This window comes from Oncorhynchus nerka, linkage group LG7 (genome assembly GCF_034236695.1).
Source record: "Oncorhynchus nerka isolate Pitt River linkage group LG7, Oner_Uvic_2.0, whole genome shotgun sequence".
NCBI classification, from domain to species: domain Eukaryota; kingdom Metazoa; phylum Chordata; class Actinopteri; order Salmoniformes; family Salmonidae; genus Oncorhynchus; species Oncorhynchus nerka.
Genome location: NC_088402.1, coordinates 53,028,387 through 53,040,678, shown reverse-complemented (window position 1 = coordinate 53,040,678; position 12,292 = coordinate 53,028,387). Strand labels below are relative to the sequence as shown.

Below are 12,292 nucleotides of genomic sequence, written 5' to 3'. Positions count from 1 at the left end.
ATATTTGACCTGTCCTTCTCCCCTCTCCTCCCCTGCTCCCAGGTACTGCAGCTGTGAGGAGTTTGCAGCGGACGCCCATCTGGTGTTCAACAACTGCGAGCAGTTCAACGAGGACACGTCCGAGGTGGGCATGGCTGGACACTCCATGAAGCGCTTCTTCGAGAACCGCTGGGCGGAGTTCTACGAGAGCAAGGACAAATAGGAGCCCAGGGCGCTGGGGGTGGGGCCAAGGACATTGCCCTAACCCCATTGCCTGACGCTTATGCTCTCCATTACTACTAAGACTGTCTGGGCTGGAGTCTCCTCCAGCCCTGTATAGATATGTATAGATTTGGTTATTTGTCTGTCGTTCTTGTTTTTCCTTTTCAAAAACTCAACTCTGTTGGGTTGAAATTCTCTGGATGACAGAGAGGGGGATGTTTGAGCTCTCCACCTCTCTTCCCTCCCGCCCTCCCATTGCACCCTCACTTCTGCACCTGACCACCTGCTTGGAATTCTGCTGTCGTCACGTTCTCTCCTAAGCCTCACCCCTCGTCTCATAACAATGCCACGATATTGGTCCATCCCTTGCTCTGAGGGGCTGAGGCCCTGAGTTGATTGGTTCTCAAATTTTACCCTGTGTCATGGTCCCGGTCAGGAGGTCTGCCAGACCAATGCGACTGCTTCGCTTCAGACCGGAATGCTCTGACCTCGTTTCGACCACAAGTGGATGAAAACCCTACGGTTCGCTCTAAACTCAAACACTTTGGGATTGGACCTCTCTTAACTGTTCAATGGAAATGTAATGTGTGGTCTTATGCCTAGAAGCAATTTTTCTCAATATATTTTTATTATATATTCTATATATATATATATATATATATATATATACATATATATATAAAGAGTAAAATAGCTGGGATTATTTAATAGCAATAGCTTGTAGTGAATATGTACAGACTCCTTAGTTGAGATGTTTAGCCGATTTATGAAAAGGCCAGTAAAACAAAGTGGACAGGATTGTTTTTTTCTCTCTAAAGACTGTCACATCACACGTAACCAACCCCTAACTCACACACACACCCCACACACCTACAGACACACATACACACGACTACCCTGCTGCTGTGTGAAGGACACTGGTTTCAGAAACTGGAGGCTATTTTTTTTTTTTTTTTTCGTTTTGTGTTTCACTGCTTCGTAATCACAACGAAGACCGGTAGTCACAGCAATGGGAATTTCCAGGTGAGGTGTGCCCATAGACTGTGTGAATAGGACTAATAAGGCGCTACCGCCATTTTGAACCTCTGTTTAAAACACTGTTCGCTTTGTGTTGCAGCTTACTATATTGGTCAAATTGTGCGGAAAACTAGCAAGCTGCTGAAATATTATCAGTTGACTGTTCTGTAGCAATATGTCATGTTTTGACCGACATCCTTTCGTTGGGAGAATTGTTTTGATATTATGGAAAAATGTCACTCAATGTTTCCTAGTGATAAAAAAATATATATATCTGCATTCTAAGTTTAAAGGATCTGAACAGGTATTTGGGAAACACTGAAAATGTTCAATCGTCAATTTGATACTAACGTAGAAACATAGGCCTGTGCTTCTAAAACAAGAAATCACAACAACCCCCCCCCCCCCCCCACAAAAAAAAGTACAGCGGAATAACAGGAAATGTGCGTTGAGAGGTTTTTGTGTGTAGGTTTCTGCAGCTTGGCAGTAGAGAACAGGCATAGCTTGTGTGTTAGGAGAAACGTTTTGTTCTTGACTCGTGCTGAAAAAAGGCTTCTATACAAATATGTGCACATTTAGCTAACCCCAACGTTCTTATTATGAATACATTTTTTTCTCTGTTGAAAAGGGGCCACTGCGCTCCATAGCTTGGCGTGGTTGGTGGGTTATGGGAAAGGTAGGAAGGCGACAGGGCGATACTCCACAATCCAGGTTTTATTTAAAGCTTCGTACACTGAACTGAAACCAGTCGATAGGAAATGCATTGTTGTGTTCCTTGCTACACAAAAGGGACATTCTTTTTTCTATATTTAAAAAGAAAAGACATGAAAATAAAAGCAAATGTGGTGTTAAGTGAATTTTTAATAATGTACAGTTTTTGTGACTTTAAATTTGTTCCTTTCTATATTTTTAGGACCAATCTATCATTTTTAAGAGGACGTATTACAAGACCATGTTGTATCGAGGTGATGTAACACGTGTGCATCTGTAGAATGTACTGTGAGTTGAATAAAAAAACATCTAGTTGAGAGACGACACTCAATGTCCCTGGGTCCTCATTTCACTCCTGTTTTGTGTTTTATTAAATCACAGTAGCAGTCTCGTACAGTAGCCTCCGCTTGAATGGAGGTGTAAGAGCGGCGCGGTGCACACTCGCAGACAACCCTATGTACACCTCAGTACCCTGGTGAGCCCTGTCTGGAGCACATGCTGCAGGGAAGGCCCTCCAGTCGGCGCCAGCTGGACTTCCTCTTCTTAAATGGGACCGAGGGGGGAAGAGGTCTCATTTACACCTTTCACACAGAAACCAAAATGGGTGAGTGTGCTGATCGTTTAGAAGTTGGTGCTATGGAAGAGGGAGATAACGGCGTTAACCCTTCAAATACTTTCTTCTGACACTATCCATGCACTCTCTCTATTCTGGGATTGATGGATGGTCTCTATCTCCCTTGTATCCCTTAGCTGGCACTTTTCCAGGGGTTTTAGTAGCAACCAGTTAGAGGTGTGTGTGTGTGTGTGTGCGCGCATGGTTGTGTCAGTGTCAGCACTCTGGGTGGAGGGGACTGAAAACTCCCCAGCCAGCGGGTTCCACTGCTCGACCCCACCCATCCTGCCCCACACAAGGGGGCTTAACTCCACAAAAGGGGCATAACAACGCCCATGGAGGGGGGTAATCCACCCCATAATGGGCACGCTACCCCCCCCCCCCCCCCAACCAGTTAATTCTGGACCGGTCTTGTACGGAGTGGGCCCCTGATGCCTAGGGGGCTTCTCTTGGCCATTGACCTCGTCCGGTCCCCTCTTGTCCCCCAAACACCACTCTATCAGCCAGGTCCCCACCACTCCACTGGGTCGAGGTGTTATGTAATCATCTTGACATTTTTTTTAAGCCTGATCTGTTGGATTAATCAGTTCTAATCAAAACTATCACACAGCCTGTCGCACAACACGTCACAACTTGAGACTCATGGACGTGCAATTTGGCTCATATCTTGACTTTATTGCAAGGATAATGTCTGTAAAACGGTTATCAAATACCTCAAAAAAATTAAATACATTGGGAGTGTTAAAACACAGCAACTCTTTGTGTTTTTTTAGGGTGGATCTTCACAGGGGTATTTGTTTCCTATCAAATATGATGAGAAAAAGCATCCATTGAGCCAGCATCACAATAGGCGCCATGGCAACTGCATCATGAAAGAGACTGTCTCCATGGCGATTCGAATGGTACCTCACAAGTAGGTTGATGAAAGAGAGAAAAAGGAGGAGGGGCTGGAGGAGATGCCATGGTGCGTGGGAGATGAACAGTTACATATTAGATAATTGAAGATAAACTTTAGATTAGATAGAAACCTTTGGCCCTTTTTAATCCCGGTAAAGTGTTCAGTTCTTTTCCGTGTGGAAGGATCATGACGTCAAGGTCAACCTTTCACTGTCCTTCAGACAACCCTGCGCTCATCCCGCTGTCACTGCAGCCTCCATCTTTTTCTCTGCCTCTGTTTCTCTATGCCAACATGATAACGTTGTTACAGCTATCAATCATTCAAAAAAGTATTGATTACAATATGTGGTATAGGTTGACCTTGTGGTTGGATCCAGTCAAGCTGTACCCATACACAGTTGCTGATCAGTCCATCCCATAATGTGGACGCTGTAATTGTGTTTGATAATGATTTGGCCTGTTCATGATATGGCTCCTCTAGCTCTTGCCGTCTCTCCTCAGTAATGGGCCTCTCCTCAGTGTCATTGATATGAAAATGAGTCCGAGGAGCTATGATGTGTGCCAGGTGCTCAGGACACTCCAGCTGAGCTCAGCCCAGGAGGAGAAGCCCTCACTTGGGAAACATAGCCTCATACTGGGGGAGGGGGAATGGTGACCAAACGCACTTGGACAATCACTCCACCTAATTCATAACACACAGGTAGGAGGGGGAGGAGGCGAAACGGAGAGGAAGGGGGTCAGTAAAAGGAGGGGTGAGAGAGGAGGGTGACAGAGTCCTCTTGTGTTGTGGTTGGGCCACTCAGACGCTCCTCTAGGGTAAGGCCAGTCACACAGACGAAACACACGAACAGAAGGCGAGACAGACTGAGAAAAGGATCCTGCAGATCGACAGGACAGAAGCACAGAAACGGACAGAGAGAAAAACGAGACAGATAATTACACACTCAAGCTGTTAAACATGACACTGCGTGAGGTGAGTTTAAAAAAACATTTTTTTAAAGTTCCTACACAACATAGAAAGGCTTTATCGAACATTCATAAATAAAGTTTCCATGAGCCCAATGTAGATGCTTACTTTTCCTTTATCTTACTTCACCTGTACTTAACTAATGTTGGTCCAAGACAACAAATGACGATTTACAATGACAGCCTTGTGAGTGTGGCTGTGTGTGTGTGTATTAAAAAAAAAAATGCTTGGTTTTAACACCGGTTGGCAAGAAGTGATTGGACATTATTAGTCAAGTTATTTTAATAACATGAGCCTTTGAGCAACGTGGCAGTAAGGCCTCTTCAGACATTGATAATGATCAATCCACAGGTTAGTTCCACAACTTCATAACTTGCTAGGCCATTTGATTTGGATTGTGCCCACATTTACCATAATCTAATGATAAGTGTTCAGGATAAGCCGGAATGGACGTATCAGAGTGGCGTGGGTTGGTTAGCATGCTAATAAAACTCATATGTGTATATTCTAGACACTGGGTTTGATATGGTATTTACAATGGTAGGTTAATGCTATATCCTCCTGAGACCCGGAGAAAAAAAAGGTTTGGGATTTGTATATTTTTGTGGGGATATAGTGCTTTAAAAAACCATAGTTGCAGCATCCGGGTATCCACTACAGAGGACATTTCCTCTTATTTAGCTCTTATTTAATGTGAACAAATTATTACACAGTCCTGACAACTCACTTAACTATTCCTGATATATTTACTTACTAGAAACAATTTGAATATCAAACTCACAAAAATGAACATTAATAATTACATACAAAATCATCAATACTGAAACTTTCAGATGACGTTTGTGAGTGAATTGAAAATGTTAAATTGCTTTCATGAGCTTTTTCTCTCACTGCCCTGAATTTAAGACACGGGTTTAGCTGTCTGGGAATTAAGAACATGTCCAATATCAACATGTCCTTTATTTTGAGGAATCTAATTTCTTCTTGACTTCCTGCCTAAGAACATTTCCAATAACCTTTTGAAGGAATAGCAACTTTGCTTAACTTTCTTCTTTAAGTCTATAGTTAAGGATAAAATGGCATTTATGAAGAAAAGTCTTCTTAAAAACGTTTTGTGAGTCCGGCCCCAGGAAGATAAAGTTGTCAAGGTCACACCCCCACATATGTGATATGATTGTATGGCCTCAGAGATATGCACAAAGAACTGATGTCCACTAGAGAGTACAAAAATGAATAGCTTTGTCTCAGGAGGATTAAAACATGTGCCTCTGTTCCCTCTCCCTGAGGAGTTGCGTAGTCGTGAGTTCTGGCGTGCCATGCTGGCCGAGCTGCTGGGTTCCCTGGTGTTTGTGAGTGCTGTTCTGGGGGCCTCTGTGCCGGGCCCTGGAGAGGCCTCCACGGGGCCCCTCTACCCAGCCCTGGCTGCAGGCATGGTGGCTGTTGCCCTGGGACACTGTTTTGGAGAGATCAGTGGAGCACAGGTGAACCTGCCTTTCTGGACTTATGGTTATGTGTCTGTATGCATGTGTATGTCTCTAACCTTTCTCCACAGAATGACTGTAAATTGATCACTATGATTGATTGTCAATTTGAACTCTATGCCTGTATATCATGGTGCAGGTGAACCCAGCAGTTACCCTGTCTCTGTTGGCCACGCGGAAGCTGGACCTGGTGAGGGCCCTGGTGTACGTGGGAGCCCAGTGTCTGGGGGCCTCCCTGGGGGCCGGGGCTCTCTACTTCGCCCTGCCCCTCAAAACCACCGCAGACTGCTTCGTCAGCAGGGTCAGTCTGTGTGAAAGGAGCGAGGGGGGGGGTCTAAATCTAATCATAGACCTGTACTATTACTCTTATAGATTTTTTGTTTCATTTGGAACTCTGCCCCCCCTCCAATTCTAGGTTCCTCTCGAGGTGAACGCGGCCCAGGCTCTAGGGATGGAGCTTCTGTCAACGTTCCAGCTGGTCTTCACTGTGTTCTCCGTGGAGGACCACCGTCGGAGGGAGTACACAGAACCAGGGAACCTGGCCATCGGCTTCTCTCTCAGCGCAGGCGTGCTCATCGGGGTCAGAACTGTTCACGTCTGATTCCTCTTATCTCTAATTTAGTTTAGTGTAGTTGAGGGTAGTTTAGTTGAATTGTTTAGTTCATTAGTGTTGTTTTGTGTCGTTTAGTTTAGTGCAGTTTAGTTCAATTTACTTTACTTACTTTACTGTACTATGTTTTCATCATTGGGTATGTGTGTGTGTGGTCCTCTTAGGGTCGGTTCTCTGGAGGCAGTATGAACCCGGCACGTTCCCTGGGTCCAGCCATCATCACTGGCTTCTGGGAAAACCACTGGGTAAAACACCTTGAACTGCATACACTCTCTCTCTCTCTTGCTCTCTCTCGCTCTCTCTTGCTCTCTCTCTCTTACACTCTCTCTCTCTTGCTCTCTCTCGCTCTCTCTTGCTCTCTCTCTCTTACACTCTCTCTCTCTCTTGCTCTCTCTCGCTCTCTCTTGCTCTCTCTCTCTTACACTCTCTCTCTCTCTTGCTCTCTCTCGCTCTCTCTTGCTCTCCCCCTCTCTCACTCCCTCCCTTCAGCTCTTTCCTTATCTTCTATGTCTCCATCCGTCCTAACCAATCTCTCCCCCCTTCCACATCCCCCCCCCCCCAGGTGTACTGGATTGGACCGGTGCTGGGTGCAGTGCTGGCCGGGGTGTCCCATGAGTTCTTCTTTGCCCCGAGTGCATCGAGGCAGAAGCTGGTTGCGTGTCTGACCTGTAAGGACATAGAGATGGTGGAGGCAACCAGCGTATCCCGGTCCTCCCTGTCCACCGTCACCCAGACCGCCATGAGGGCTAAGCAGGTCAACAAACAGGAGCAAAACTAGAAAGGGACACATCATGCTACACAACAATATGTAGTGGGGTCTGAAATGATTGACACCCTTGATAAAGATGAGCAATAATGACTGTATACAATAAATTATTCAAATAATGAGCTAAATTGACTTCAGAAGGTTTTCATACCCCTTGACTTATTCCACATTTTACAGACTGAATTAAAAATGGATTCAATAGATGTTTTTCTTACCTATCTACATACAATACACCATAATGACAAAGTGAAAACCTGTTTTTAGATTTTTTTGGGCTAATTTATTGAAAACGAAATACATAAATGTCTCATTTAAATAAGTATTCACGCCTCTTTGCTATGACACTCCAAATTGAGCTCAGGTGCATTCAATTTCCTTTTGATCATCCTTGAGATGTTGCTACAACTTGACTGGAGTCCAACTGTGGTCAATTCAATTGTTCGGACATGGTTTAGAAAGAAACACACCTGTCTATATAAGGTCCCACAGATGGCAGTGCATTTCAGAGCAGAAACTATAAGTCCAAGGAACTGCCAGTAGATCACCGAGATAGAATTGTGACGAGGCGTATATTTGTGGAAGGGTATAAAACCATTTCTATAGTGTTGAAAGTTTCCAAGAGCACAGTGGTCTCCATTGTTGGGAAATTGAAAAAATATGGAACTACCTAGACTCTGACTAGAGCTGGCCGTCTGACCAAACTGAGCAACCGGGCAAGAAAGACCTTGGTCAGGGTGGTGACTAAGAACCCAATGACCACTCTGACAGAACTACAGAGTTCCTTGGCTGAGATGGGAGAACCTGCCAGATGGCTATGTCTCTACAGCACTTCATCAAGTTTGACTTTACGGGAGAGTGGCCAGACAGAAGCTGCTCCTGACAAAAAGGTAAATGACAGCACACAAAAAAGTTTGCGAAAAGGCAAAAGAATCTGTCGTCTGAAGAGACAATGTTACTCTTTGGCCTGAATGCAAAGCGCTGTGTCCGGAGAGAACCAAGCACAGCTCATCACCCATCTAACATCATCCCTACCGTGAAGCATGGTGGTGGCAGCATCATGCTATGGGGATGCCTTTCAGCGGCATGGACTGGGGAGACTGGTAAGGATAGAGGGAACAATGAATGAAGCCAAATACAGGCAAATCCTTAATGAGAACTTGCTTCAGAGTGCAAACGACCTAAGACTGGGGCAACGCTGGAATGGCTTCAGAACAAGAATGTTGAAAGTCCTTGAGTTGCCCGGCCAAAGCCTAGACTTGAATCTTATTGAAAATCTGTGGAAATCTGTTCACCGCCACTCCCCTTCCAATTGAACAAAGCTTGAAAAAGAATAATGGGTGAAAATCCACAAATTGAGATGTGCAGAGCTGATACCAACATACCCAAGCTGTAATCACTGCCAAAGGTGCTTCTACAAAGTATTGACTCAGGGGTGTGGATAGTTATGTAAATGAGATATTTCTGTATTTAATTTTCAATACATTTGCAAAAAATGTATAAAAACACGTGTTTTACTCGTTATGGAGCGTTGTATGCAGATCGGTTAGAAAAATATATATTTAATCCATTTTGAATTCAGACTGTCACACAACAAAATGTGGAATAAGTCCAGGGGTATGAATACTTTCTGAGGTACACATAAAAAAAAGGGGGAAATTATATTATTTTATACTAACACAATTGCACAGAGAAAGAGATTTAGTTTAGCAAGTCATATGGTTTCCCCTTTAAAAAGGTAAATGTTATTGACTCCTCTAAAGACTCTTAGAAATTAAGTACTCAAACGTTTTGTATTTTGTCCCGTATTCCTACCACGCAATGATTACATCAAGCGTGTGACGTTACAAACTTGCTGGATGCATTTGCATTTCGTTTTGGTTGTGTTTAAGATTATTTGTGTCCTATAGAAATTCATGGTAAATAATGTTTTGTGTCGTTTTGGAGTCACTTTTATTGTAAATAAGAAGAGAATATGTTTCCATTCACTTCTACATTAATGTGGATGCTACCATGATCACGGATAATCCTGAATGAATTGTGAATAATGATGAGTGATAAAGTTACATAGGGTCAAAGATCATACCCCAAGACACGCTAACCTCTCACCTTTACCGATAACAGGGGATGTTAGCATTCCTTGTGAGGTATGATCTTTGACCCTATGTAACTTTATCACTCATTATTATTCTACAATTCACCAGAAAGACAAGGCACTCTGGGAAATATGCAAATAACACTTTACACTAAGCAGTGTATTAATTTAACACTGAAAAGTGTGGACCTGTATAGACAGTGGACCAGTGTTTCATTTAACACTGGAGAATTTTCTGTGTACATTAGCATAAGATAAATGCGATATTATGAACTGGGTGGTTCGAGCCCTGAATGCTGATTGGCTGACAGTTGTGGTATATCAGACAAACATTTATTTTTACGTTGGTAACCAGTTGATAATAGCAATTAGGCACCTCGTAGGTTTGTGGTATATGGCCAATATACCACGGCCAAGGACTGTATCCAGGCTCTCCACGTTGCGTTGTGCATATCAACAGCCCTTAGCCGTGGTATAATGGCCATATACCACACACCCCCCCGGCCTTATTGCTTAAATACGTATAATATAAATATACATATAACGATGAAGACAACACAGTTATAGTTTCTAATTACATATGAATGTGTAGCCTTCACACTTAGCCAGAACATGTCAAATTGTACATACATTATATATATATTACACAATTTGATCAATATTCAGTGTTATCAGTGATGTTATTCTAATTTACGGAGAAATGTGATGTATAACCCAACAACCACTCAAAGAAATGTCCGTTTTGTAACACAGAATCCTTTTATTTTAGCATTACTCACCCTGTCGTCTGTGAATGCTTTGAAATGCTAAAGAGGCCAGCGGTCTGTACTCTGATCACTGACACGCTAACATAGGCCACCATCTCTGTCCTCTCTTCCTAAGGCTCTCTCATCTCAAAGCTCTTGTTATTCTGCTATTCACTGTCAAATCAGTCCTCAGACAAGAGCCCTCGAATGGCCCAGGTCTAAACAGGTTGTGGGATCAGCTTTTCACAGACGCGCTCCCTACCCCCTTCTTCAAGATTCTGGGGGTTTGTAATTAGCAATTGTAGGCGGAAAACATTTTGGGGAGATGAAGTACCTTTTTGAATGTGTTTAGGTTTTTTGTTACCTGAATTGCTATGGATGTCTCGTTGCAAATGGTCAACTTTTTGAATTGTTTTTGTTAACTGCATAAAGCTATGGATGTTTAAGAATTAAAAGCTGGGCAATCGTTATTGAAACCATAATGATATTTCTTTGCACACACACAAGAGTTGCGCAAGCACACAGACACTCTCACTCAAAATGTGTGCGTGCAGACATCGTCTAACATGCACACTTCATACGAATGCACCTTCAGTTTCTAACACACACGGATCTGCTTTCTAATCTACACACATACACATACACTCTCACTCGCCATAACAAACAATAGGAAATAACTGCCTTGTGCCGCCAGCATTTTGCATTGTGTGTGTTTTTAGAGAGTTGAAATGCTGAGCTCAGCGTTCTCCATTTAAAGCCCACTCTGCCCAGTGATGCCTCTGGACTGGTCAGCTCGATGCTCCAGTGTTGGAGCCCAATAACCCCTGTTTTCCCCTGTCCCCCGCTCCTGTCCTGTCCTGCCCTGTCCCTCCCCCTTTCCCCAGCTCCATTCAGGGATTTTTCAGGGCTTTGGCTGCTAGCGGGCCACCCTGCCTCTCCCCCCTCCTGCCTGGCACACACCCTCATACACAATACAAACCTCTGCCTAATCAATTCTCCACTGAACATCCCAGCACCTCCTAGAGAGAGGGAGAGCGAGGAAGAGCGAGTGAGAGAGAGAGAGAAAACAGCTACATCTGTCTAAAATTTACCTGACTGTTTTGGAAGGGCTGATATTTATAGTTTCCACTAATTTTGTTCGCTTTTTAAACATATTTGTTTCCAACCACTTTGCAGCAGTAGTCAACGTTTCTATGTTCATATGCATGCCTCTGTCCTGTGCTCTGGGTGTCAATGTCAAGTTCATTGCCTCTAAGAAGTACCCTATTATTGTACATTATACGGAGACATTTAAGGTCCCAATGTCGTGCTCCCAACCCCAATGCTAAGCTCATAGCCCCTAAGTATTTCTTATAACTACTAACGTATGGTTATTACCTCTGTTAACAACGCCGTTTGGATTTGAGGTCAGTGATTAAATGCACTGCTTTGTGTGAGTGCATTCACCACCACACAGTAGATGTTATAGACCAGACTGAAATACAGACATGACACTAATTTACAGCTGATCATGTCGACTATTCATTTGTTTTCCCTCCCCTTCTGTGCACAACACGCGTTTCCTGACATCTTATCAGTTATGAATGATGGCGATGAACACATTTCTAACATCCAAGCAGCTCTGCTGTTCACACGCGGCGTACATGCTCGATACTAAGACAACGGTTTCACAAGGTCAGGCATTTCAGTCTACATGTTCATTCCGCACACTGTTGGCATTAGGCTCTTCCGTCTGCCCCCATGGATCACTGTATTATCTGTGTGTGTGTGTGTGTGTGTCCGTTCTCCGCCATCAGCACTAGTCCCCATGGTTATCATGGTTATAACATGTCAACAGATGATGTACTGTACCACTATGTCAACTAGACAAACTCCCTCATCACTTCTGTGGGGTTGATGTCCATAACTAGTTCTTATACTCACCCAGTCACTTGCTCTCTCTTGATTCCCTCCTCCCTCATGTCGCTCTCACTCTCACTATTTTTTCTTCCTCTCTTACTCTCTCACCCCCCTCCCTTCTCTCCTCACAATCACCCTCTCCCCTGATACTCCCCCTCTCTTCCCACTCTGTCTATTGTGGGGGGCGACAGCGGGGTTAAGTTTGTTTGATTTTGGGCCGTCCTGTATGTCCGCCCCCCCTCCCCCCCGCCCCTGGCCCAGAGGGGGGGATTATGGCGTCACTCGGGGCCCC

General features: G+C 44.0%; 2 protein-coding genes across 3 annotated transcripts in view; both read left to right on the top strand.

Annotated features, from left to right (window-relative positions):
* baz2a (bromodomain adjacent to zinc finger domain, 2A) overlaps positions 1-2,255 on the top strand; it is a 39,204-nt gene extending 36,949 nt beyond the window's left edge. Inside the window, 1 exon segment of the mRNA XM_029663988.2 lies at positions 43-2,255. Within this exon segment, the coding sequence (XP_029519848.2) occupies positions 43-202 (160 nt within the window). The 3' untranslated portion in view covers positions 203-2,255.
* A 60-nt stretch (positions 2,256-2,315) lies between these two features.
* On the top strand, positions 2,316-10,571 carry LOC115131910 (aquaporin-4). 2 transcript variants are annotated; one of them, XM_065020600.1, is made up of 7 exons: positions 2,316-2,533; positions 3,316-4,412; positions 5,693-5,893; positions 6,033-6,188; positions 6,303-6,467; positions 6,662-6,742; positions 7,060-10,571. In XM_065020600.1, exons 2-7 carry the CDS (start codon positions 4,398-4,400, stop codon positions 7,273-7,275), a joined length of 834 nt encoding a protein of 277 aa, XP_064876672.1. In that variant the 5' UTR covers positions 2,316-2,533; positions 3,316-4,397; the 3' UTR covers positions 7,276-10,571. The 2 variants fall into 2 exon arrangements, with proteins under 2 accessions (XP_064876672.1, XP_064876671.1); XM_065020599.1 differs by having other exon boundaries at positions 2,318-2,533; positions 3,316-5,893.
* Positions 10,572-12,292: the final 1,721 nt, after the last annotated feature.